Consider the following 26,386-nt stretch of genomic DNA (forward strand, 5'->3'; position numbering starts at 1 on the left):
CAATGGACCCAGGTCTGGAGAAGTAGCTACTTTGAGTCTGGGGCAGTAGAAGCTGAGTGAGCGTGGGGTAGTTTGTGACAGGAAGCAAGATAGTTCTCAAAGACTCTTGGGGACATGACAAAAGGACAAACAGAGAGAAGGGTCAGAGTCTCAGAAGAAATTTACACGCCAACTCCTTAATTTGTGCTATGAACTAAATTGGGTCCTCTAATCCCCAGATTCATAGGCTGAGGTCCTAACCCTCAGTGTGACTATATTTGGAGACAGGGTCTTTAAGGAGGCAATGAAGCATAAAAGAGGTGCTAAGGGTGGGGCCCTAACACAATAGGTCAGGTGTCCTCACAAGAACAGAAGGAGACACAGGGAGGTTCTGCACAAAGCAAAAGCCATGTGAGAACATGGAGAGAAGCGACATCTGCAGCCACAAAGGGAGGCTTCACCAGAGAGCAGTCCTGCCGGCACGTTTTCTTTTTTCTTATTTTTTTTGAATTGATGGGTTATAATTATACATAAAGGTGGAACTCGTTACATATTTGTACACGCACACAATGTAACAATATACTTTGGTTCATATCATTCCCCAGTATTTTCCCTTTTGATTAGCACCTTGATCTTAAACTTCTGGCCTCCAGAACTGTGAGAAGATGAATTTCTCTTGTGTAAACCTCCCCGTCTATGGGACCTTGTTGTGGAATCCCTGGCAGACCAATGCACTCTGAAAATGGGTGATTGAAGGGAAGGAAGTAGTCCCTCATCTTGCCTTTTTTAGGAGCAACTGTAACTTGTTCCTGGTTGATGAGTGAACCCTCGCTCTTCCTTACAGGAGGATGCCATGAAAGATAAGGATCACCCAGGAAGCCATTAGGTAAAGCTTCACTAGCGAACAAACAGAGATGTGCACTGTCCCAAAATATCACCCCAAGTTGTGGTGGTCACCACCTTAGAGTTCAAACATAGCATCCCTAAATGTGGAGCAACCTCCTGGTAGGTACCCTGAAATGTGATGAAGTGTAACTGTTTAACAATAATCTGCTCAAGCTTTTGAGTCTAACTTCTAGTTTCCAGGAACACAGGCAATAGTGAACCATGTTAACCAACAGTGAAGGGATTGGAATGCAAGTCATAGCACCACTGGCCAGTAGTGAAATGAAAAGGAAAATTGACTGAAGTAGTAGTCAGTATTAATTAAAAAAAGAAAAAAAAAGAAACTTTTAAAAAGGATAATTTCAATATGACCTGAATATTAGGTAATAATATTTTTTCAATATTAAATTTTCTTAATCTGATAGTTGTATTATTGTACTATCAGTTTTTTAAGAGACTGTTCTTATTTGTAGGAGTTAAATGCTGAAGCATATATATGATGTGTCAAAATGCATTCTATTGTCATGTATAACTAATTAGAACAAATATTTTTTTAAAAAATTTTAAATGCTGAAGTATTTGGGAATAAACAATTATGTTAATAGTTTACTTTTAAGTGGTTCAATATTAAAACAATAATATTGTATTAGTCAGGGCTCTCCTGAAAAACAAAACCATAGGAGATGTGTTGATGCATGCACACACACATGCATGTGTATGCAGAGAAAGAGGGATGGAGTCTTGTGTTACTGTGATGAAATACCTGAGAAAATCAACTCGATAAAGGAAAATGTTTATTTTGGCCCCCAGTTTCAGTCCATGATTGCTTGGCCCTGTCACTATGTGTGGTAGCACAGTACTCCATGGTGGGAGCTTATGGGCTTGTTCACCTCATGGCTGCTGGGGAGCAGAGAGAGAAAGGGAAGCAGAATGGGCCAGATTTCCAGATCTTCTTTGCCCCTAGTGATCTAAATTCCTCCCTTAGGCCCACCTTCCAAACACGCCACCACCTCCCAATGGTGCTACAGTCTGGGGACCAAGCCTCCAAAGCCTGGGCCTTCAGGAGACATTGAAGATCAACTACAGTAAAGCCTTATTGTAGGAACTGGCTCACACAACTATGGAGGCAAAAAGTCCCACAATGTGCAATTTCCAAACTGGAGAAGCAGAAAGACTGGTGGTGTAATTCAGCCTGAGTCAGAAAGCCTGAGAAACAGCGGGGATATGGAGACCTCCTGCACCAAAGACCCAGGAACAGGGAGCTCTGGTGTTTGAGAGCAGAAAATGCATGTCCCATCTCAAGAAGAGAGTGCAGTCACCCCATTATTGCCTTTTTGCTCCATCCAGGCCCTCAACAGATATTGTACCATGCCATCTGTACTGGTCAGGGCACTTTACATCTACTGATTCAAATGCCAATCTCTTCCAGAAACATCCTCACAGACACAACCAGAAAGCATGTTTTGCTGGTTCTCTGTGCATCCCATAGCATAGTAAAGTTGGCATAAAAACTAACCATCCTACCATATTATATACATTCAAAATAAACACCATTGAAAAATGTAAAATCTTCCAGACAAAAATAAAAACATTAATTCTAGCATTTTTTTTCACAACAAAAAAATTAGAAATAGTATCAAACAAAAGGGAACTGTTGGGGGAAAGTACACCCACTTGTAAAGGATCATCTTGGAGCAAGAATGTGGTTCCTTTCTGGGCAGAATCCCCTGAAGATATCCCAACCCTATGTCACTTAATAAAGTCGTTGTGATAAGTTCTTGAATCCATGTGTTTGACAGGAGAAATCCAGTGACCAAGTGAATTTTGCTGATCTCTTGTTCTTAATGTTTATGTATTTTCTGATTTGCAAAACAAGAACAACTATATGTTGGGTCGGCAGCCTTCCCTTCTTCCTCCCCTTTCATGGTGGCTGTGGCCAGGGACCTTCCACCTGGCTGAGGAGACCCGAAGTGGCCAATCATAAACTGACATGGCAATGGACCCCAACCACCATGGGTTTCCCTCGGCTGAAGCAATCGCCCTATCAATCCACATCAGCCCTGACTAACCCACGACAGACACAATGTCCCTAAACTCTGTTCGGCCAACCTGATGTCGGTAGCTGCAATTTAGATGGCCTAGGCCCTCCTACCCCCAGCTTCCCTTATTAGCATTGTTCTTGCCTTTCCTGCCTGCGACTTCCCCGGCCCTCACCCTTTTGTGGACCTGTTAACCTCTCCCAGGAGCACCCCCCAAAAAAACCTTCTTTGGGTGCCTCATTCTTGTTCCATGGTTCCTGATCTCGTGCACCCTTTCTGCTTTACATTTGGTGCTGAAACCCGGGAGGAGTTCAAAGCTTCCCCTTAGGGAAAGCCACTACTCCTCTCTGCCACCAGAATGACCAGGGATCTTTAGACCACTTGCCCTCATCCGACCCAGCGAATGTGAGGTAAGTCCCTTTCTCTTTGATCTTTTGACTCCCTCCCGATTGCCAGGACTTTAACCATAAATTCAAGTCCCGTCAGACTCCCCTCCCAACCAGTCCGGGCCCCCAGGGACTATATAGATGTCTCGGTCCCTGGCCAGGCCACTCCATTCTCTGGTGAGCAGAGTAGATAATTGGGACGCCTTTTTCCTCCCTGCTCACCCCTGGTGTCGAAACATCATGGGAAATATAGAGTCCACTCTGGACCCCCAAACTCCCTTGGGGTGTTTATACATACATTTTTCCAAATTGGGACTCGCTCAGGACTTATGCTGTACACATCTATTTTTCTATTCCACCATGGCCTGGCCACAATACACTTTAGATAATGGCTCTAAATGGCCTCCTGAGGGGACTTTTGATTTTAAAATCCTCACTGATTTGGACGATTTCTGCGGACAGATGGAAAAGTGGTTAGAGTTTCCTTATGTTCAGGCCTTTGGGGACTTGGGCTCCCGTCCCTCTTTCTGCTCCACCTTCACTTTCCAAGTCCTCCTCGCTAAAGAAACTTCTCCTTCCAAGCCCCCTCTGCTCCTGACCCTGACCCCTCTCTGCTTACTCAACCTCCAGAGCCACTCTCCTTACCACCCTCTAGACCCTCCTGTGCTGACCCTCCTCCTTATCCAGAACCGACTCCACCTGAGTTAGACCACCCTCCCTCCCCTGTCTCTTCCCCAGTGAGTGCCCATACCAGGTCTCGCCAAATAACCCAAGATCCTGAACTTCTCTGTCTTCTCCTCGAGGTGGCAGGATCTGAAGGCATCATTCAGGTTCATGTCCCTTTTTCCTCTATAAGACCTTTCAAAAATCCAAAAGCACTTAGGCTCCTTTTCTGCTGACCCCACTACCTATATCAAAGAATTTAAATACCTTTCCCAAGCCTTTGACCTTACTTGGCATGATGTCCATGTCATCCTCACCTCCACCCTTACTCGGACGAACGCAGGCCAGGTAGCTGCACAGTACCATGCAGACCAGGTTCATTTGACCGATAACACCATGCCTACAGGCGCCGCCGCAGTCCCCGACACTAATCCTGATTGGGACTATCAAAATGGAGAACAGGGCCGACGCCGCTGTGCCTAGATGATACAATGTCTGCCAGCAGGCATGCAGGCAGTTTCTAATAAGGTTGTTAATTTTGATAAACTAACAGAAGTCACTCAGGGGTCTGATGAGAACCCTGCAATGTTCCTTAACTGCTTAATGGAGGCCCTCGCTCTATACTAGATTAGAGCCTGGATCTCCCTCTGGGGCGACCATTCTGGTCACTCATTTATCACTCAGTCAGCCCCCAATATTATAAAAAAGCTAAAGCGGTCTGAGGATGATCCCCAAACCCCCATTCGAGATCTGGAAAAATGGCCTTTAAAGTTTATAATGTCCATGAGGAAACAGTTGAACTTAGCCAGCAGACCTGCTTACAGAAAAAGGTAGCACTCCAGACACAAGCCCTGGTTGCAGCTCTGCAGCCAGCCCCAGCCCCCACCGGCGCTCCCAGGGGTCCTCAGGAGTCTGCCCCTCCTGGGGCCTGCTTCAAATACAGACAAGAAGGCCACTGGGCCCACCAATGCCCTAACCTGCAGCCCCCCTCTCAGCCATGCCCCAGTTGCCAGCAGCTGGGACATTGGAAGAGTGACTGTCCCCTGGCCAGTCCCTCCCTGGCGCCTCAACATGGGGGTATGGCCAGACAGGCAGTCCCTTTTTTTTTTTTTAGCTTCTGTGACTGTCTGACAACTGAAGAAGCCCAGACTCGAGGACCCCCATAACCCTCACCAAGCTCCAGGTAGTGGGTAGGTCCACCACCTTCCTGTGGACACAGGGACCACCTATTCTGTCTTGCCTGGGTCTTTATATCCTTCCCAGATCTCAGTCATGAGGATAGAAAGAACACCCTTCTTCCCAAAGAAAATGGCCAGTCTGACGTGCTCCCTAGAGGGACATCATTTTACCCACTCCTTTTTAGTTATCCCCTCCTATCCAGTTCCCCTCCAGTTCCCCTCCAAGATGTTCTCCGATTCTTGGGGGCTACTCTCCAGCTCTCACCCCATGCCCCTACTACCCAAATCCTCCTCCCCTTGATTCAATCCACTATAGACACACCCTCCCCACCACCACTTATCCCCTCCCTCAGGCCTCGTAGACCCCCAAGTCTGGGATACCTCCAAACTGGTAATAGCAACACACCATCAACCAGTGCAGATTCAGCTTTAGACTCTCCCTGCAACACTCCGATCCTACCTGTCCGCAAACAGGAGCATACCGTTTAGTATAAGATCTCCGTTTAGTCAACAAAGTGGTTACTCCCCTTCATCCAGTGGTCCCTAACCTTATACCCTCCTCTCTCACATACTGCCCTCAACCTCTCATTTCACAGTTCTAGATCTCAAAGATGCCTTCTTCACTGTCCTGCTTCATCCAGATTCTTACTTCCTGTTAGCTTTCACCTGGGAGGACCCTGACACCCTCACCTCACGTCAACTAACCTGGACTGTTCTTCCTCAAGGCCTCAGGGATAGTCCCCACCTGTTTGGACGGGCACTGGCCCGGGATTTAGCTACCTGTGATCTCAGAGTCAGTCCCCTCCTACAATATGCAGATGACCTTCTCTTATGCAGCTCATCTTTAGAGACTTCTCGGGAACACACTGCCCACCTACTCAACTGTTTAGGTTCCTGAGGAGGCTGAGTTTCCCCAACCAAAGCTCGACTCTCAGTCCCCTTGGTTACCTACCTCGGCATTCTTCTAACCCCGACCTCCAAAAGCCTCACTGTAGACAGAATCCAAGCTCTTAGGAGCTTGCAGCCTCCTGAGTCAGCAGACCAAATCCTCTCATTTTGGGAGCTCACTGGATTTTTCTGACATTGGGTTCCCAATTTTGCTCTTCTTGCCAAGCCCCTTTACCAGGCAGCCAAAGACACTCCTGTTGGACTGTTGGCATCACCAGCCCAGGTCTCTAGATTTTTCCTCAAATTCAGAGATGCTTTGATCTTCTCACCTCCACTCTTCCTACCCAGCCCCAACCATCTCTTCCACCTCTTTACAGATGAAAAACCAGGGATTGCCACTGGTCTTCTGGCCCAGCCTGTTGGACCCTCCTACCGTCCTGTAGCATGTCTCTCTAAACAGGTCGACTCTACAGTATGGGGATGGCTACCCTGCCTCTGGGCCCTCAGGGTGGCAGCAGAACTTACCAAAGCATCTCTAAAGTTGACCCTCCTTCAACCTTTGACCGTCTCTTCCACTCATAGGCTCCAGGACCTCCTTGGACATAAATCTCTCTCTCTCCTGGCCCCTCTCAAATTCAGGAGTTTCATTTACTTTTCATCAAAATCCCTGCCATTTCCCTCTGTGCCTCTTCACCCCTTAACCCGGCTTCTCTTCTCCCCAACGTCTGGCTCTACCTCTCCAACTACCCACTCTTGTCCTCAAGTACTTGAGGCCTTATGTCCACCCAGGGAAGGCCTCTTCAAAAACCCCTTGCTGGCACCAGACTCGACAATTTTTGTAGATGGAAGCTCAACTGTCGGGCCAGGCAAGTGCCGCAGAGCAGCCTATGTCGTGGTTACTGCTTCGTCAGTCCTGGAGCCCAGCTGCCTCCCTGATTACAACCTCTCAGAAGGCAGAGCTCTTTGCTCTCATCCGAGCTCTCCACCTTTCAAAAGGCAAGTCAGTTAACATCTATACTGACTCCAAATATGCCTTTCTTGTTACACATTCTCACACAGCCATCTGGAAGGAGAGGATGCCTAACTACTAAGGGCTCCCCTATAGTCAATGTCTCACTCACCTCTAAACTCCTTGAGGCACTCCCCTTCCCTTCCCAAGTTGCTATTATACACTGCTGGGGTCATCAAGCCACTTTCAATCCCATAACCAAGGGAAATAACAAGGCCAATGTGGTGGCTAGAAGCTTAACCAGCGAGCCACCCATGGCTCCCATTCTCTTTCTCACTAAGCCCACCAAAACAGCCTACATCCAGCAGGAACAGACTGACCTCCTGGCACAAGAGGGCCAGATCAGAGATAAGGGCTGGATCTTCCTGGGAGACAGGATTGCCCTTCCTCAACTCCAAGCCTGAGATCTCCTCTCCGACATCCACAATTCACTTCACAGTGGTCCCCAACCTCTCATTCAATTCCTCCAACGTCTCTTTTACCTGCCCAGCATGTGTGACTTCATTCAACTGGTCCACTCCACATGCTCGATATGTTCCTCTGTTACACCTCAAGAGGGCCTACAACCCAAGGTCCCCACTCATCAGATGCAAGGAAACCAACCAGGCAAAGATTGGCAGGTAGATTTTACTCACATGCCCAGACACAAAAAGTTCCTGTTCCTACTCACCCTGGTTGGTACCTATTCAGGATGGATTGAGGCTTTCCCTATCTCTCGAGAAACAGTGGAAACTGTGGCCTCAGTCCTCATTGAGCAGATCATACCCAGGTTCAGCCTTCCGATATCCACCCAGTCAGACAATGGCCCCTGCCTTTACTTCTCAAAGAATCCAACAGGATTCAGAAAGCCTCAACATCTCCTGAAAACCACTTCACTTTCCTTACAGGCCATTGGGGAAGGTTGGGCAGGGGATCCTCAAGGACCACCTTACAAAACTCCCAATTGAGCTTCGGATCTCCTGGCCCAATCTGCTTCCCCTTGCTCTTACCCGAATCCGAGCTGCCCCTAGAGCTCCCACAGGGCTTAGCCCCTTCGAACTGCTGTATGGCTGCCCCTTCCTGATGACCACAACCTTCCCATTCAACCCCCCCTTCTGGCCTCATATCTACCTTATCTCACCTTGCTCCAAAACCTCCTCCAGGAACGTGTGAACCGCCATCTTCTTGCCCCAATAGAACTAGCTCCTTCTGAGGGTCCACTCCAACCAGGACACTGTCCTCCTAAAGGAAATCCATCCTTGGTCACTCCAACTACGCTGGGCAGGATCCCATATGGTGATTCTCACCACTCCTACATCAGCCAAACTACTAGGCCACTCCTCTTGGTATCATGTTTCTCGCCTCAAGCTTGCCCCAGGCCTTAAGTCCTGGTCATCCCAATTGGTGGGACCCACTAAACTCCCACTTCTCCTCTTGAGTCTGTTCCTACAGGTGCTCCTCACCTGAACAATGCTGCCTAATCCCTACGGCTCTCGTTTCCAGGTACAGGGGACTTGGGATGGTAAGACCCAGACATTAGGAACCAGTGATTGCCAACCTGCTGGTTGCCAAACAACTGTCTCCATTCTATTAACCAGCCTCCGCCTTCTTGGTAGAGAGCCACCTATCCTCTGCTTTCTTTATAACCAAACCAAGCAGTGTTGTAAGTCCCAACCAGATATTTATGGAGGATGACCTCACTCCTCCTGCAATATGCACAAGGTCAAAGGGACCACCCAAATCCAATTTTTGTATACCTATTCTGGAGGTAGGACCTACCTGAATATCAGAGATCCTTGAGACAATCATTGGGCACCAGGAGTGGAGGGAAAACTATACACCTGGTACTGGGACAGTGACCTCTATGGAACTCTTAAGATTTTCTGCACCTACATCCCAGTGATTCCTCAGCTCCACCAAGAAATCCTCCAGAATGAAACTGCCCTCACTCACCAACTAGGGACACTCGAGGTAAAGAAGGGAAACCCATTTTCATGGCTGACCCTTGTATATCAGGGGCTACAACTCCTAAACTACTCCAGGGTCAATGATATTTCTGATTGTTTTCTGTGTGCTGCTCTGGATCGCCCCCTTAACGGCAGTCCCTCTGACCTTTCCCTTTAACAATTCCCAAGGGGGTGATGCCTCTCCCCATCTGAGAGGGATCCCCCTCTTTGACAATCCCCTGAAGCAGCAACAAAATCGTTCCATCTTCTATGCCTCTCAAGCCGCCCCCAGGTACAACGTGACTGTTATGGTATCCTCTCAAGTCCATGCACCCCCAGGATTTTTCTTTGGTGTAATGGGATATTGATGAAAGTCATCAACTCCTCTGCTGCCACTTCTTTCTGTACCCTGTCACCCTAGTTCCCCAATTAACACTCTATGGGCAGGCTGAGTTTCTCTCGTTCAGCCTGCCTCCACCCACTAGATATAAGCAGGCCGCCTTTCTTCCAGTGGTCGTGGGTATTTCCCTTGCCTCGTCCCTGGTCGCCTCAGGCATCGGGGCCTGGGCATTGGGCTATAGCTTAACCACAACTACAGAGCTTGAAGAAAAATTACAGTTAGCAGTCAAAGCCTCTGCCAACTCCCTGGCATCTCTCCAAAGACAAATAATATCACTTGCATGGGTCACTCTCCAAAACAGGAGGGCCCTAGACCTACTCACCGCTGGCAAAGGTGGTCTTGTCTATTCCTCGGGGAAGAATGTTGCTATTACATCAACGAGACCGGCCTAGTAGAAGAAAACATGGATGTGCTACATCGGCTGAGTGAGGAACTGAGAGGAAGGCAGCAGCAGTCCATTCACTCCTCCTGGGATGGTGGAACTCAGCCCTTTTACTACGTGGTTAGGTCTGATTGTGGGCCCCATCCTCATGATCTGTGTCTTGCTAATGATTTTTCCTTGTCTCCTCAGATTTATCCAAAACCACATCAGCGAAGTCTCACGGGTGGCAGTAAATCAGATGCTCTTCCACCCCTACAGCCGCCTTCCTGATGACCCCCCAATTCCTGACCTTCCCTAGCAATGCTCCCCTACCAGCAGAAAGTAGCCAGATGAGAATGGCACCCTATAACATCAAAGAGGTCCGGATGTTGGGCCAGCAGGCTTCCCTTCCCCCTCCCCTTTCATGGTGGCTGTGGCCACCTGGCTGAGGAGACCCGAAATGACCAATCAGAAGCTGACATGGCCACGGACCCCAACCACCACGGGTTCCTCTCCGGCTGAAGCAATCACCCTATCAATTCACATCAGCCCTGACTAACCAGCCACAGACATGATGTCCCTAAACTCTGCTCAGCCAACCTGCTGTCAGTAGCTGCAATTTAGATGGCCTAGGCCCTCCTACCTCCAGCTTCCCTAATTAGCATTATTCTTGTCTTTCCTGCCTGTGACTTCCCCAGCCCTCACCCTTTCGCGGACTGGTAAACCTCTCCTGGAGTAACCCCCAATAAACCTTCTTTGGGTGCCTCATTCTTGTTCCATGGTTCCTGATCTCGTGCCCTTTCTGCTTTATGCTATAAGCAGAACAGGCTGGAGGGCAGGGAGTTGGACTTCCCAGGTGTGAAGAACCTGTCAGAATCCAGGTAGCAGTGGCAACACAGAGCTTCTCCCTCCCCCTTGATTGTTTATGGGGAACAATCTAAATGTTCATAAATCTGTGGGTGATTAAATATATTATTAGTTACCCCAATATAAAATACCACAGATATTCATTCGCGGAGTCTTTTAAAAATTCAGCAATATTTTGAGGAAAAAGAATCTTTTTAGTTGAATGCTATTTAAATAAACTCTTCCCTGATGCTGGCAGCCAGGTGGGAGACAGGGGTACTGGCTAGAGCTCCACTGCCAGCCAGGCCGGGCTTCCAGCTTTTCTCCGTGTGGGCAGGCTCCGTGTCCAGTCCAACCCTGTCAAGCCCCCTCGCACCATCTGTGCCCGGGGAAGCTGTCACTGCAGATTTCCTAGCTAACTCCAGGATTTTCCAGAAGGCTCTTTCTCACACAGGATCCTGCAGTCACAGGCTATCTGCCCATCCCACCTCCCCTGCAGAAGGGGCCACACCCTGCGGCCACCATCCACCGTGGCTTTTCCTTATCAGTTCCACCAGTGCCTGCTGCTCAAGGTGCTTACAACAGGGGCATCACGTATTGAAGTAAATTCTTTCAGGTTGGGGAACCAAAACTGCCTCCCCAATAGCAAAGGACACCCTGCTTCTGTTTTATCTTCTGACCTTATTCTGACCTTGAAGTCTCCCTTTGAAATCTTGATGAGCATGTGGCCCCTCACTATTCTAGCTCCTCTTTAACTTGGAAGGATTCCAGAGAGAGAAGTTTCCAAAGCCAACAGACGACTGTGGAGAAAGGTGGGGAGACCTTGTAGGAGCTGGTCTGCAGTTCCAGTTCCAGACACAAAGTGCATCCCAGGGATGGGCTACTGCGAGAAGCCATCTAGGAGCCTTGTGTGAACTGAGTGACCTTCCAGCCATTAGGCAGGGAAGCCTGGTTTTAGGAACTCCCAGGCGGAATCCATTGGTGGAGAATGCTCAGTTTACATGGACGCCCTGTTTTAGCTCACCTCTCAAGTTTAAGCACAGCCCGTAAATGGGAGTGACCCGTCAAGAACCAAACAACCTGTTTACTGCACCCAGACAAGACTCCTCCCACACTGAAACCTTATTCCTACTGATCCCCTTTGATCTGTACTGCTATAAATAAAGCAAGCACAGGCTTCTTCTTTGTTAGAGCCAGACCCTTCTGGTGGGCTCAACTGGTCACATCCCTGCTTTAAAACTATTCTTGCCTTTAGTCTGTATTTCTAATATATGACTTTCATAGCTTTTATTTTGCAGCCAGCCCATCCCTCCAATGGATACCCATTCCCTCACCCATGCGGGAGGACATGAGCAACAGGCCAGGATGGGAGAGGGACAGTTACCTGGCCACCCCATATGATGGTGCTGACATCTCTTTCCCATGGTCATCCAGGGAGGACACAGCCTTGGAGTCAGGCAGGCCTTGGGGCAGGTGCTGTCTCTGAATCCATGTGTGGGAGCTGTCATGAGTTGTAAACTTTCCAGAATGGCAGGAAGGAGTGCCTGAGACCCAGCAGGAAAACACTTAGCTTGCACCTGTAAGAGGTGAGCTCTGGTCCCGCTACAGGGCCGCCAGATTATACTCCTGCTCCACAGAAAAGGCTGAGAGCCCCAGCAACTCCACTGCCCTCCATTCCCCAAGGGAGGAACAGAGTTCCAGAGCCTAGGAGGGGACTCTTGGAGGCAACTTAACACCCAGGGTGAGGGAAGTCTAGTAATTTACCATTATTACCTGTACATGGAGGGTCCTAGGAGACTAGACAGCCAGGAAAAAGGCTTCTTCCTGGTCGGGGCACGGGGCACAGGAAGACCCAAGATCTCCCAGGCCTTGCTGCCATTCTGGGTCCTGGACAAAGGAGGCAGTCTTCCTCCTCTGTGAAAACCCCTGAGAAGCCTTTGGGCCCAGCCAGTGCCGGTAGGCAAGAGTCACTCACTAGTTCAAAAGCCTTGAGGTTTGGCCCAGGACAGCAGCGGTGGTTCATCCCCCCCCTCACCTCCAGCCTGCCCAGCTTCTGGCCCCTTCAGCCACTGAGCGACCTTGAGAACTCACAGTAGTTCACTGACTGCCCACCCACGGCCCTCCTTCCAGTTTTCTGTCTGCCACCTGCCTCCTCGGGGATGAGGTCACACCACGCTCCTGCACTGGCCCCACTCCGGCCCACAGGGCCAGCGCACCTCCCTGGCTGAGGTCACTGCACAGGGGCAGAAAGCATTTTCAGTCACATGGTACACCCAGCCAGAATCTCCCCCACAAAGCACTCCTTATTAGGAAAAGCTGCACCCCAGTCCTCCACTTTGTTCCTCTTGGGGTACTTGGACTGGTGGCAGCATGCATGATACTCCAGGAATCCCAGGTATGCAAGACCCCTGGAGGCTTGTGGACCACGGCTGGCAGACCATGCATGGTTCCCCTCCAACAGTCAGCGGGCGTTTCTCCCCGCAGGCCCCCTGCCCCCACAGTGTGCTTCCTGACTTCACCCTCCTCTGGAGACACTCCTACGTCCAAGGCCCCAGGATCAGGGCTTCCTGTTCCAGGGCACAGTTGCAGAACACAGCTGGGCATACTGACCAGAGAAACTCATCCACGCTAGTTCAACAGGGCCTGGGAGGCATGGGTAGGGAGGAGCCCTGGCCGGGGCTGTTTTCATGCTACTTCCCATTTGCATAACCTCAAGCAATTCCATTGCAACTCAACAGACTTCCATCTCTGCCTGTCTTGACAAGCATCATCGGTGCTCCCATAGGGCATAGCCTTGGCCTCTTCCAAGATAGAGAAAGCAAAGATAAAACTCCATTTTCCTTAATAAATGACTCCAAGATCTCGGTGGTTGGAAATAGAGGGGGACCACCCATGTGGGAAAGGAGCAGGCCGGTGGCATGACTTTGTTTCCCTACTCCCTCAGAATTCTTGTGAGTCGTCAGCAGTCGCCAGGAAGACTGGGGAGAGGAGCCTCTGAAGGCCCCCTCAGCACTGGGACCAGCTGTTACCCACACCCTTCCCTCAAGGTCCCTTTGCCCTGGCTGAGGCTGTAGACAGGACTCTCCAGAAGGCCTAGAGGGCACAACTATTAATCAGGCTACCTCTGCAGTTTGTGCTGTTACCAGATTCTCAGACAATAAATGTCCATCTGAACTCACTGGATTGGGGAATTGAAGGTTTTCAGCAAGCTTCCTAGGTCATTCTTACCATTATGAAAGTTTGGGAGACACTGCAGGGCCTGCCCCCACCCAGCAAAGACCCCACCCAAGTGCTCAGTGTGCCCCAAGGGCAGCTCCTTGAAGATCCAAGGAACCACCCATTTTCTCTGCTGATGTCTAAGGCTGCATTCTGAGGTCTAGTTCCGGTAGCCTGTTCCACTCCTTTCCTGAGACCTACCCTGGGATGATAACCCCCTTCAGATGAGTAGACACATCACCTCAATCCTCAAAACAACACCCCTGATAGTGGCCCAACAGTCATACCCATGTGAGGATTCAGGGAGCCGCCATGGCTTCCTGCCCTACCCCACTCTCAGGCGAAAATCTCAGGTAGAAATTGGATGAATGTCTGCTTGCCTTTCCCCTGGGCTCTCATCCTCCAAACTGCTGCTTGCCTTGATCTGCCCTATTCCTCCTTCACTTTTATGTTGATGAAGAAATACCAAAGAAAACTTACTAGGGAGAATTTGTTTTACCTCAGTAGAGTTGTCTGGTCAGGTTAGTTCTCTTAACTGATCCCAGAGGAGGACAAAGAATTGACGTGAATTCTACAGTGTCTAGAGGTAGCATGGTGGTACTTTGCACCATAGGTAGGTCATCCCACTTGAATTTGCAGACCACATTCCTATTTTATGTAAGGTGGGGACATCAGACTTCCCAATGCCATAAGAAGAAAATCTGGAGTAAGATTTGAATATTGGTCAACTTTCCATTACTATAATGAAATACCTGAGGCAGGCTGACTTGTAAGGAAAAGAGATTTATTTAGCTCATAGTTTTGGAGGCTGGAAGTCCAACCAGCATGGCATAAGCTCTGGCAAGATTCCCCTCCCCACCGCTGGATCGCATCAGGCAGGAGCAGGTACCTGTGTGTGTGTCTCTCTGTGTATCTATGTATCTGGTCTCTATCTTCTTATAAAGCCACTGGGATTCTATCACGGGAGTCCACCCTACTGGCCTTATTAAACCTAATCCCTTTCCAAAGGTCCCACCTCTAACCACCTCTAATCTATAGTAGGATTAGTTTCTAGCCACTTAATATCATTAACACATGACTTTGGGGATTAAACTCCTGCATGAGTTTAGAAGGACAAACCCATAACAATCTGTAAGATTTCCTGTGCCGATGATAATGTTTGGTGTTCAAAAACAAGCATCTCACATGAAAAGATATTCAATACCATTAGTCATTAAGAAAATGTAAATTAAAACCTCAATGAAGCCCAGCGCAGTGGCACACGCCTGTAATCCCAGCAGCTCAGGAGGCTGAGGTAGGAGGATCACAAGTTCAAAGCCAGCCTCAGCAAAAGCGAGGCACTAAGCAACTCAGTGAGACCCTGTCTCTAAATAAAACACAAAATAGGGCTGGGGATGTGTCTCAGTGATAGAATGCCCCTGAGTTCAATCGCTGGTACCCCTCCTCCCCCCAAAAAAAGAAGCTCAGTGAAATACTATCTCAAATAAGAAAAATGTGTTCATAAGGATTAGAAAAACTGGAGGGGCTGGGGCTGGGGCTCAGTGGTGGAGCGCTTGCCTAGCATGTGTGAGGCACTGGGTTCGATCCTCAGCACCACATAAAATAAACAAAATAAAATAAAGGTATTCTGTCCATCTACAACTCTTAAAAAAAAGAAAAAGAAAAACTGGAATTCTCATACATTGCTGGTAGGAATGTAAAAGGGTGTACCACTGTGGAAAACCCTTTAGGGGTTCCTCAAAAACTACATACAAAGTTGGCAAATAACCCAGCAATTCCATTGCTAAGTACATACCCTCCAAAGAATTGGAAATAGGCACTCCAACAATACTTGCACACAAATGCTCACACCTGCACAATTCACAATGGCCAAAATGTAGACACAACCCAGATGTCCATCAATGGATGAATGGGTGTACAAATTGTTGTATATACATACCATGGAATATCACTTGGCCATGAAAAGGAACAGAGTACTGATGTGTGCTACAACATGGAACAACCTTGAAAACATGTTACAATATGTCACATATTATAAGAGTCCACTGATGTAAAATATCCAGAGGCTGGAGGTAGGGTGTGAAAGGGGAGAAGGCGGACTGACTGACCAGCTTGGAGGGTTTTTTTAGGGTGGATAAAAATGTTTTGGATTAGGGGAGGTGGCAGTTCCACAACATCATGAATGTACTAAATGTGCACGCACACACGGAGTGAGGATACAATGGTCAATTTTGTTTTGCAAGTTTTACCTCAATATTAAAAGGAAAGTTAACACATCTGCAAGTGGGTTCTCAGAAGCTGTCAGCCTCCACCAGAACCTTGGTGAGCAAAGACCACATCTCCTGGGATGGCATGCATCACCCAGCTGTGCCTCGTGTGGTTTCAGTACAGTAAACATCTGCACACCCCAGGCCCCTTTCACTGCTGGGAAGTTCATGGACTCTGGCTTCAGGCCTCCCTTTGCTGAATAGCACAACCCGCCAAGGGAGGCAGATGGACTTCTCTAACCAGAAGGTCAAATTTATTCCTACGCATTTCTAACTGCTTGAGTTTATTGTCATGTAAAATGCCCTTAATTTTGAGCCATTATAAAGACTCTTGATTATTTAAGAAAGCTCATAAATGTTTAAAAGTAACTCTACCTAGAAGTTTCAGCTTGGTCGTTTTAAACAAATAACAGCAGAAGGAAGTGGTTCTAATCCACTGTTTGTTCTAATTTTAAAATGTGAATAATTAACCTTCCAGCAGCAAGAAAAAAAAAAAGCAAAGTTTAAGAGCAGTTCAATCCAATAAATGTCCAATTTAAAAATAGATTAGGACTGCTGGTACAGAAGGCCATCCTGATTTATTGCTGTGGCAATTTACATGAAACTAGTCATTACTTCAGTTAAACTGGGATAGCATTGATGCCCTTGAACTCTGTTCTCAGGCACTTATGTGCTGGATCATGCTACCTTGTGGGAATTATGGATTGTGGAAAATCCCTGAAAAGTTGATATTTTTGCTACATCCAATTTTACTACCCCCCCCCCAAAAAAAGGTTAAATTATTACAGATTTCTTATTCTACAAATCAGTTTCTCTCGGGTAGAAATACTGAGTCATTAATTCTTAAGGACTGTATCTAGAATTAAATAAATACACATCCCCATACCCACCTCTGTTTTTAAAAAGTCTTGTTTAGCAGTGTCCTTATAATAGAAGCCTATGGTTCGGACCATTTTGTACCAGGATATCACTATGGAGAAAGCCAAATCCTTTCTGGAACCCTCGAGGAAACTAGTTGCCAAACTACCCCAAGTAGAAGAAATTTCACTGTTGGAGACTCCAGGGTATCAATGTGCTTATGACCGCCCTGTGTAAAGGCTCCCTAAAGAAAGGAGGCATGAGAAGAGGGGGAAGGAGAAAGAGGAGCAGGAGAGGCAAGGGAGAAGGAGGAGAAGAAATTAGGAGAGTCATTTTGTTTCTCGGTTCCAGAAGCAAGTAACGCTGGAGACCCCGTGGAGCAAGCTAAACATTAACAACTGCCTCTGGTTGGTCTTTGGCAACAGGAGCAGTGGTAGGAGCCTGGCTTTCAGAAGCCAGCAAGATGGGTTCAAAGCCTGACCTCACCATTTAAAAGCTGTGTGATCCTGAAGAAATTCGTTACCCTCTCTAAGCCCTTCTTTATCTACCAATAAAAATAATCGCACCTGTCTCCCAGAGTTGTCCATCTAAATGAGAAAACCGTCTCAAGTGCCTGGCGGGAGGGCACTACACCTCTCCTGCTGCCTGAAGCACCAACAATTGGAATCTGACCTGGAAGCTGATTACTCCTGTTGATGTTATATCAGGAAAATGAGGACACAGTCAATGCTATTGTCTTTTTTTGTTTTTTTTTTATTAAAAAAAAAACAAATTAAATAAAATAATGATTCATTATATATAAAACCGCACTGAGTTCACGGTGGGGAAGACTCTGAAGATGGAGACAAGGATGCGTTTGGGGCGTGTTCTTTTTCTTCATATCTAGGAGGCGGTTCCGATGAAGGATGAGGAGTGTGGGAGAAGTCGGAGCGGGCAGGCGGCCCAGAGATGGTGTACACGAACTCTCGTGGTCTCTCGGGGGCCGGGCCCTGGCTCTCAGGAGCTGGGGTTCTGCTGAGAAGAAAGAGACCATGTTGCTAAAACAGCAACACCCTTAAGTACTAGGTTCCTGTCGATGTTTCATGACATGCATTTGGCAGTAGCGACAGGGGTCTAAGGAGTCATTTCTCCCACATCTACTTTTTATAGATCTGTTTGGATTCCTCAACCCCTCACTTTTCTTAGAACTGTCTATAACATTCAGACAGCCCCCTTCCTCCTGCCATCCGCCTTGTCACAGAAGAGGCCCTGAAGAGGAAGGCAGAGGTACCATCTGAAGGGTTGGGGGTATGGATCCTCTGAGTCACTGTCCTTTGGTATTTTGTCGTGGGAGCCAGTAGTCAAACTTATGCACATAGAAAATTATAAATGAAGCCATAGACTTGAAGGGAATCAGAGAGGCACACTGGTTAATGGACCTGGGCTGGAACCCCACTCCGATATGTTCTGGTTATTTAACCCTATCTGTAAATTGGGGTTGATATCGGTGCCTTCTTCCCAGGGTGGTTGTGAGAATCACATGAAGTAATGTAAGAAAATCCAGACCCTGGGACTCAAGACATTACAGCAGCGGCAGTGGCTTAGTATTAATAGTTTATTTATCTTTTTTTTTTTTTTCTGCCAGTGCTGGGGATGGAGCCCAGGACCTAGTTCCTGCTAGGCAAGCACTCTATCACTGAGCCATATCCCCAGCCCAGTAGTGGTTTCCTTTAAGTCTCTAAATACTGATTTTATGGTTTTGGAAAGTTTGTCACTGAAGGAAAAAAAAAATGCAAATTTCATTATTAGTGCTGTCCAACTGGCCAGTCCTAACCTGCCTTTCTCCATGCAGGGCAACTCCTGCATTCACCTCCCAGTCCCGGCTCACCACCTGTGAAGCTCCAAGGCTTCCTCCCAGATCCTGACCAGTCACCTCATTCCCTTTCTCATCAGATAGTCTGCCCCCTTCTTTTGTGAAACAAAGGATCTCCACACAACCTAGCTCTCTCCAGGACCTGGAGGCAAGGCGGATGTCCACTGGCTGTCCTCTCCAGGGCCACACACCTGGGTCTGCTCTATCTGGGTGGTGGGGTCTGGGAGCTGTTCACTTCCCAGGATGCACCGTCAAGGCAAGGAGGTAGAACACTGCCTTAAACATAATGAGAAGGCAGGGCAGCACCTGTCCCCAGCCGTGGTCACCAGGTCCTTTGACTCTTGCTCCTCCACCCGCTCAAAAATGTACATCATCTCATTCTCCTGACCACAGATCTCTGAGTCCTGCCCCAGCCTTTCACTTGGCTTGGACATTTCCAGCAACCCTTCCTCCTTTCCTGCTCCCTGACCTCCCCTTTGGACAGTAGCACCAGTGCTTTCTCCAGCCCTGCTCCCTGAATGCTGCACAGCCGGGGTCTGCACAAGCCCTCCTCTGCCTGGGAATTCCCAGAACCCCTTCCTGGCACACGTTCCCCTCCCACCCAGTGTCCACTAGCCTTTGACTCCTTGCCTCCTCGTTTCAGCAACCTCTTTGCAGTTCCTTCTCTAGCACCTCCTGTTTCTACAGGGACGCGGCCCTGTCTACTCTTCCTCAAAGGCCCATGCTCACTATCCCCCCACCACCAACCAGCCCACCTCTGGCTATCCAGAAGCCTGTCTCCATATCCTTCACCCTCAGGGATCTGTCTTACACTGGAGATCATTATCTCCCCCTCCTCAATGTCAGCCTGTTCCCATCCCTCTCACACTGTTCCAGACTCATGCTGCCTCAGGTCCATCCTATTTGAGTGGGACTCCCCCGTCCTGTGTGAGGTAGGGTGTGGATCTGACATTTCTCTCCATCAGTCATAAGGCTCTGAGGCTCAGGGAAGGACTGCACCCAGAGGGAGGGGCACCATTGGGTCAGGTCAGGGTGCAGGCTGATTTAACCAGTTACCCAAGCACCTGCATTAGAATATTAAAACTGTGTACCTGTTGGGGATCCCTAGGGCCCCTGAGCCTCCCTATAATCCAGGGCCTCTGAGCCTCCCCACAATCTAAAACCATGGAGACCAAAAAGGGCAGGGCCCTCCCAGTCCCTGGTATTCATTTCTCCTCAGGATGGGAGAGTTATTAGACACTTTGAGGACAGCCCCTGCTAGGAGCACAGGAAGATGCCCTAAGATGGTGTCATATTAACCTCTTTTAACATATTTAACTTAGGTGCTGCCCAAAATTTCCTGAAAGGCAGTATTCATGCCAAGGCAACAATACTGACATGCCATCAGTAAAAAGATACTCAACACACTATTCACTCTCCTGCCAAAACCTTAAAGCTAGGCCATTCAGGTCTAGGCCTGTGAGGTTATACGCCAAGATCAAATGGCAAGTCTTACCCATCATTAAAAAGGCTGTAATAAGAAGGCGGGCTTTCGGTTGGAAGCAAGCTGTTTGCCCCAGGACTTCGAGTTCCTGCAGAAGCTGAAGACTCAGGAAAGTAAGGTGGCGGAGGGGGTGGGAATATTATCACAGAGTCACCTGAGGAAACACAATATTTGTTTGAAGACAGAGAAAACAAGTTATCAAGAGCAAAATCAATTAATTCTATACTTGGTCCATTTATATACAGCAAAAGATCAAAACACCTACTGGTTACTCCAAAACTAAAATGTAGGCCTGTGGGATCCATACATAAAGTGAAACAGGTTAGCAGGGCCAGGGTGGGGCTGGGTAGGGAAAGGGACTGGAGTTACTATTTAATGGGTACAGAGTTTCTGTTTGAGATAATGGCAAAGTTCAAAGTTCTGGAAATTGATGGTGATGATGGTTGTACAATACTGTGAATGACTTAACATCAATGAATTGTGTATTTAAAAACTGTTAAAAGAGTAAATATTTTTACATTTTACCACACTTTGTTTCTTTGTCTTTATTTTCAAAGTGGGCCAGTATTTCAGAGCCCAGAGTGCTCACCACTGCAGGTTGGACATGGCGTCTGTTTCACAGCAAACTTGAGCTAAAAGATTTGTGTGAGGCATTTGTTAACAAGCTCCCTACCCTCCCTGGGGGTGTCTACTGCTGGTAAAACCTTTCTCATTTTCAATGGATAGTTTTAATTAATCAAAAGTTGGGTAAAGGACCAAGTTCCTCAAATCAAACTTAGTTTCAGCCTTTGAACAAATGACAATAAGCTATTTTCTGCCCATTACTGAATTCATCAAAATTTCATCTAAGCGGTATGGATAAAGGTCAAACGCAAAGAAAAGTTTGTATTTTGTATTTCTATGGCTACTGTTCACTCTAGAATACATACATCCCCATGTTTTGAGAAAGAGAAACTAGGGACCAAGAAAGTGCCAATTTGCATTTGAATTCCAATGCCTTCAAATTTCAATGCACATCACCACAGGAATTACCCAGAACCTTCTAGATGTGTGGCAATGCCACCATGAGAGGTCAGATGAAGACCTCTAGTCAACTGGCAAAACCAAAGCAAAATAAAAGGGAGAACTTTATTTCCTTGTAGGGAGGAGACTTGTTTGCACCGGTAGGAAATCAGTGTGTACTGGTATTGATACAGGATTCTTTAAAAGCTATGTGGGTCCCATTTGCCAATGACCAGCCCAACATGGCCCTAAACAAGCTCTCCTCCTGCTGAGAAAACAGGAAGGAGAACTGGAGGAGACCATGTGTGTCCAGTGGTTACAGCAGGGCCAGGCAGAGAGCAAACTCAGGTCTAACACCCAGCAAAGGGCTTCCTTCCCTCTCGCAGGCCAAGGGCACTTATTTGCCTGATGAAGAAACACACCCAACTGGCAAGCTGTACCCTGATGCCTAGATCACTTCCCCAGAGGTGATTTACCCTTTCAAAAATGCATTAACTCTATCTCTATTTCTGCAAGGAGATGGTAATTGGAATTGAAATATATACTGCTAATCTCAACTTGATAAAGTGTCAGGGTTCTCTTGGGATTCTCATTTAATTTTTTACAAGGTCTTGATGGGTCACTGGGATTGGGATTCAGGGCTCACTTTAATTACACAAAGCAGAATAAAAGACCTGTGAAGCTATGTAATGTTTTGAACAACTAATAATAAAACAAAAGACCTGTGAAGCAAGCCTCGGGGCAGGCCATCACCTGTCAAAAACAAACAAGGGAATGCTCAGAGTAGCCTATTATCTCCAAGGACGTCCATCCCAGTGTCAGTTAGCGCTGCCATGCACACCTTGCAACCTGTGCTCCTTGGAATGAGGCCTCGCCCTTGGGGTTCACCTTCCTCTAGGCTCTCAGAACTTGATGTCCTCTGTGAGGTCACAGCAAACACCTCTGGAGGGAAGCAGGGCCATTTCTTAACCCGCTCCTGAGTTTAGGATCTAGCACTGAGAGTGTCCATGGTAGACATAGCAGCTAAGATATAAACTCTCTCCCTAGCCTCCAAGGAGAAAAACCAGAGTGGAGATGCCAGTTTCACAGGCTTAATGGGGCATACAGAGTTAAGTAGAAAAGATCTTGATCGATGCAGTGACTTCAGGACAAGGACACACACTCGAGAGCATCACCTACTTCTCTGTTCCTTGCACAGACCCAATTCTAGCCACCAGGTGGGAGCCTGGACCTAGAAACTCCCCTGCTTGCAAACCCAAAGATCACCCCTCAAAATCTCCCAAGTAGGGAATTATAGCATCCAATGAATGAATTTACTTGTACCCCAGTGGGTTCCTCAAAAAAGCTGAGAACATCTATAACACCAGGGGACCCCTTTTCTCATATAATAACTCTAGTGCCAAAGCTGTACCTTCAGAGTTTAACCTTTTAAAAGCAAGAGATTATAAAAAATAATAAAAATTTGCACATGAGCAACCATGTGGTTTTCCTCACTTGTATGAAACTGAGCTCAAAAGTACTGATATTTGCTCTGGGTGGGAGGGGGGGTGACACTGAAAATAGTAATCCATCTCTTCTTCAAAACCCAGGAGACCCAAAAGGAACTTTTAGGCATTGTGGGAGAAAGAAGTACCGTCATATTTCATCTCAGTCTGTCGTTGACAGCCTTGAATCAACAGCCACTCTGATATGAGTAAACCTTGCCCCAAGCCCACAGTCAAGGATGAAGTTACAGAAAGTAAATAACAATATGGAAACCAGTACAGAGAGTCCCCTTAAAACATCCTAACATACTTGGGACAGAACTGGACTCCTAGAATGTTAGTGCTGGAAGGAGTCTTAGAAATGTGGTGCTAATTTTATAGATATACAAATTAAGGCAGGAGAGGTTATAGGACCTACCAAGGACAGTCAGCCAGCCACAGCCAGGGAGGAGAACCCAAGGATCGGTTCACAGTTGATAGTACTATATGGTCTCAGCAGGAGAATAACAGGGGAAATGGGGGTAACTTGGTGGGTCCCTAAGGTAGACAGAGGTTTTTCTTACCTTCCTCTTAATCTTCTCTGTGCCCTCAGTAAAGTTCATTACTTAGTCTCCCAATGCTTTTGCTAAATAACAGTCACTGGGGAGAAATGATGTTAACAAGGATTCCTACAGGGCTCACCACAGCAGTGACACTGTGTATGTTTGCATGGGTTTTTTTTTTTTTGTGTGTGTGTGTGTGTGCACGCATGTATGTACACAACGTGTGAGAAAGAAGAAGAAAACATGTAGACCAGACTTCAGGGTAGCCCCGTGAAGCCTTAAATCAACAGCCACTCTAGCATGAGCAAGTGCCCGAATGACAGCCACTCACCTACAGTGACCTGGACAGACTCCATATTGTGGGAGTGTCCCTCTTCGCTTTCAGAGGCATCCTGGCTCACACTCAAGTTGTTTCTCTTCTTGATGTGGGCAACCACAAAAAAACACAATCCCACAAGCACAATCAAAGGCCCCATGATCTGCAGAGAAAGGAACCCACAGATTGGAGGCTCCATGCTGGCAGTTTCTGTCTGGTTCAGTGATTCCGACACCCAGTCTGAGCTACATCCAGGGACCCAAATGCCCAGTATGCTGATGAGCATGCCACTTGTCAAGAACAGAAACCCAAAGATAAGGCACTGGGCAAACTGGCGGCTCTCTCCACAGATGAAGGCTTGGTTTGGGTCTGCCTGGTCGCCTCGTCTCCGCCCCTGCAGGAACTGAAGTCGTGCCCTGGAGCGGGCCAGGATCACAGCCCCAAGCCCAATCACAGCACATGAAGGCCCGGCGATCTTCAGTACCATGCTGCAGTCTGGGAGGGATTCATTTTGGCAGGCCTGGTACCCAAAGATGGAAAGCAAGACTCCCGCACATAGCAGGACAGCGCCCAAGACAAAGAGGAAGAAAATGAGCTTGCTGACATGCCTGTCCTGCTGGTCCCCTTCTGGCTCAGCAGTTGCTGTTGAAGACATGGCCAGGAAAGGCCCCTTCCCTGAGGTGACGTGGGATGTGTTTCCTTCCCGTCGGTGCCTTCAGAGCTCTGCAAACATTAAAAAAATGCTTAATTAAAGTAGGTCCAGGTGTTACTAACCAACCCTACTCTTCGCTGGCCATCCCAGAAATCACAGGAGGTAGAACTTCATTCAACTGTTACACAGTGCCACATCGAGTTGGTTGATGAATCAGAATGGCATTCAGAAACTCATGAATGTGTGATTTTATGAAGATGGTCAAAAAAAGGAAATCCAATTACCATGCATCTGAGATAAGAGTATGTTTTTTTAAAAAAATAAAATAAGTGGGTGTGGCTTTTCCTGTTCTGAGTCTTACAAATTCACTTCCCTCAAAGCAAAAAACAATGGGGAGCGAGGGAAGAACCACTGGGATTATTTCTGATTTACAGAGGCCCCATATTTCATCATAGCTGCTCTGAGAATTTCCAAGTCAGTAAGTTTTTGTTTGGTAACTAACTTTCCATTTCCTGTTTCGAGCTTGGGCAGCTTTCCATTTCATGCTTTATTCTAAGACTGTATCTACAGAAGACCCAAGTCCAGCAGTTTTAAGAGAATGGAACGACTGTTCAGGAATACACTGGGGTTGAGAACTTTGAAGTTAATTCTGTCAAAATGTGATTCTTGGGCTCTCAAGAGACACCTACTAGGACTGCACTGTCCCTACACACACACACACACACACACACACACACACAGTTGCAAGGGGCCTGGATGAGCCCAGAGAGTCTGGCACAGCAGGTCAAGTGCAGCCCCATCTCCAAGGTAACCTAAGGCAGGTGTTCTCACCCTCCTCCCCAGTGCCACCCACTTCCACAGAGGTTTGGACTCTGAAAAAATAAGTGGCTGATAAAATCACATTACAAAGCACTAAAGTCCAACAGAACTTGATTTTAAAAGACTATTATGGAACCAAGTGAGAAGCACCTTTCACAGAATCACCCAAGTCCTGCATTCACGTCACCAAGTAGTTGTTCAAGAGTTGTTTAGTTTATGCAGAACTGACTCTATCATCCAGTAATCTTGTCTTGCTCCAATGAATGGGAGTAAGGGCACTATGTGGGACACTGGCAAAGACAATACAAAGTCATGAAGTCACTTGCCCAAAAAAGAAAACCTGCAAAATAATTTTGTGTCACTCATATCCATGGCCACATGAAGTTCAAGACTGAGGCTCTAAACCCAAGACGGTCTTGACAACCAAAATTGTGTCAAAGGATAGTTCAGGTAATGAAAGCTAACAGGTGATCACATATCAGGAAGTACTTTTCCAGGAAAAAATGTGATAGAATCAGAAGGAAGTCAAAGAAAAGAGGAAATATAGGAGAGAAATAAGCTTTCACCTCAAACTGGGAAATACTATTATTTTATGAAGTTGCTGTCAAGCCAAGAGAAAGATCTAAAGAAAGCATTACACTATTTTATAAACAACCTCTTGCTGGTTTCAGAGATAAGGGTGATTATCAGCTACAAAGTCCTATCAGGAACTCCTTGTCTACTTGGTATCTTCGGCTTTGCAGTGAGTCATAAGGTTTCAACAGTATTAAGGCAAATTCCCGAACACTAACAAAATAAAAAATAGAAGAAACTCAAAACCGATTCCCCGCCCCCTACCCCAGACTAGAAGAATAAATACCTGGCATAAATGTTACTCCCTGATCCAAAAGTGTGGGGTAGTCTCAGTGCCTCCACTTTTCCCTACAGATCAAACGGGCACACAGGGGCATCCATACTAATAAAAAAAAATTAGACCTTTTCCAAATACCAACCTGATTTCAAATTCCCATCCCACAAACCAAATCTGCCTCCCCACAACACTCCTATAGGTTTTCCAGAAGACATTTCCAAACCAGCAGCATCTCTCCACGTCCAAAGTTCTGGTGCGTAAAGAGAGCTAAAGAGAAGCAACTGTCTTTTGTGGGAAACACTTTTGTGAGCTTTAGGGGAGCTTGGAGCGCAACCAACAACCGGAGTGGCTGGTCGCACGGATCCCAGGGGCGCAGGTTTAGTGCAGTCCCGCGCGTCTCCGCGCTGCCGCCCTCCCAGCGCCCATCCCGCCGCCTCCTAAGCGCAGGCGCCGCGGGCCCGGGCAGCTTACCTGAGGCTGTGTGCT

The 26,386-nt window shown here is 47.4% G+C and overlaps 1 protein-coding gene across 4 annotated transcripts in view; it reads right to left on the reverse strand.

Moving 5' to 3' along the window:
- Positions 1 to 17,630: 17,630 nt before the first annotated feature.
- The window catches only part of Tmem171 (transmembrane protein 171), a 9,580-nt gene continuing 824 nt past the window's right edge, over positions 17,631 to 26,386 (reverse strand). The window contains exons 1-4 of one of the 4 annotated variants that reach the window (XM_015497803.2): positions 26,372 to 26,386; positions 23,595 to 24,302; positions 20,248 to 20,389; positions 17,631 to 17,914 (exon numbers count right to left, since the gene is read on the reverse strand). In XM_015497803.2, coding sequence (XP_015353289.1) covers positions 17,716 to 17,914; positions 20,248 to 20,389; positions 23,595 to 24,234 — 981 coding nt within the window. In that variant the 5' untranslated portion in view covers positions 24,235 to 24,302; positions 26,372 to 26,386 and the 3' untranslated portion in view covers positions 17,631 to 17,715. Of the gene's footprint in view, positions 17,915 to 20,247; positions 20,390 to 23,594; positions 24,303 to 25,909; positions 26,197 to 26,371 lie in introns of those variants that run through there. The other 3 variants (XM_015497805.2, XM_048800147.1, XM_015497804.2) reach the window with 3 other exon arrangements.

This window comes from Marmota marmota, unplaced genomic scaffold (assembly GCF_001458135.2).
Source record: "Marmota marmota marmota unplaced genomic scaffold, marMar, whole genome shotgun sequence".
NCBI classification, from domain to species: Eukaryota; Metazoa; Chordata; class Mammalia; order Rodentia; family Sciuridae; genus Marmota; species Marmota marmota.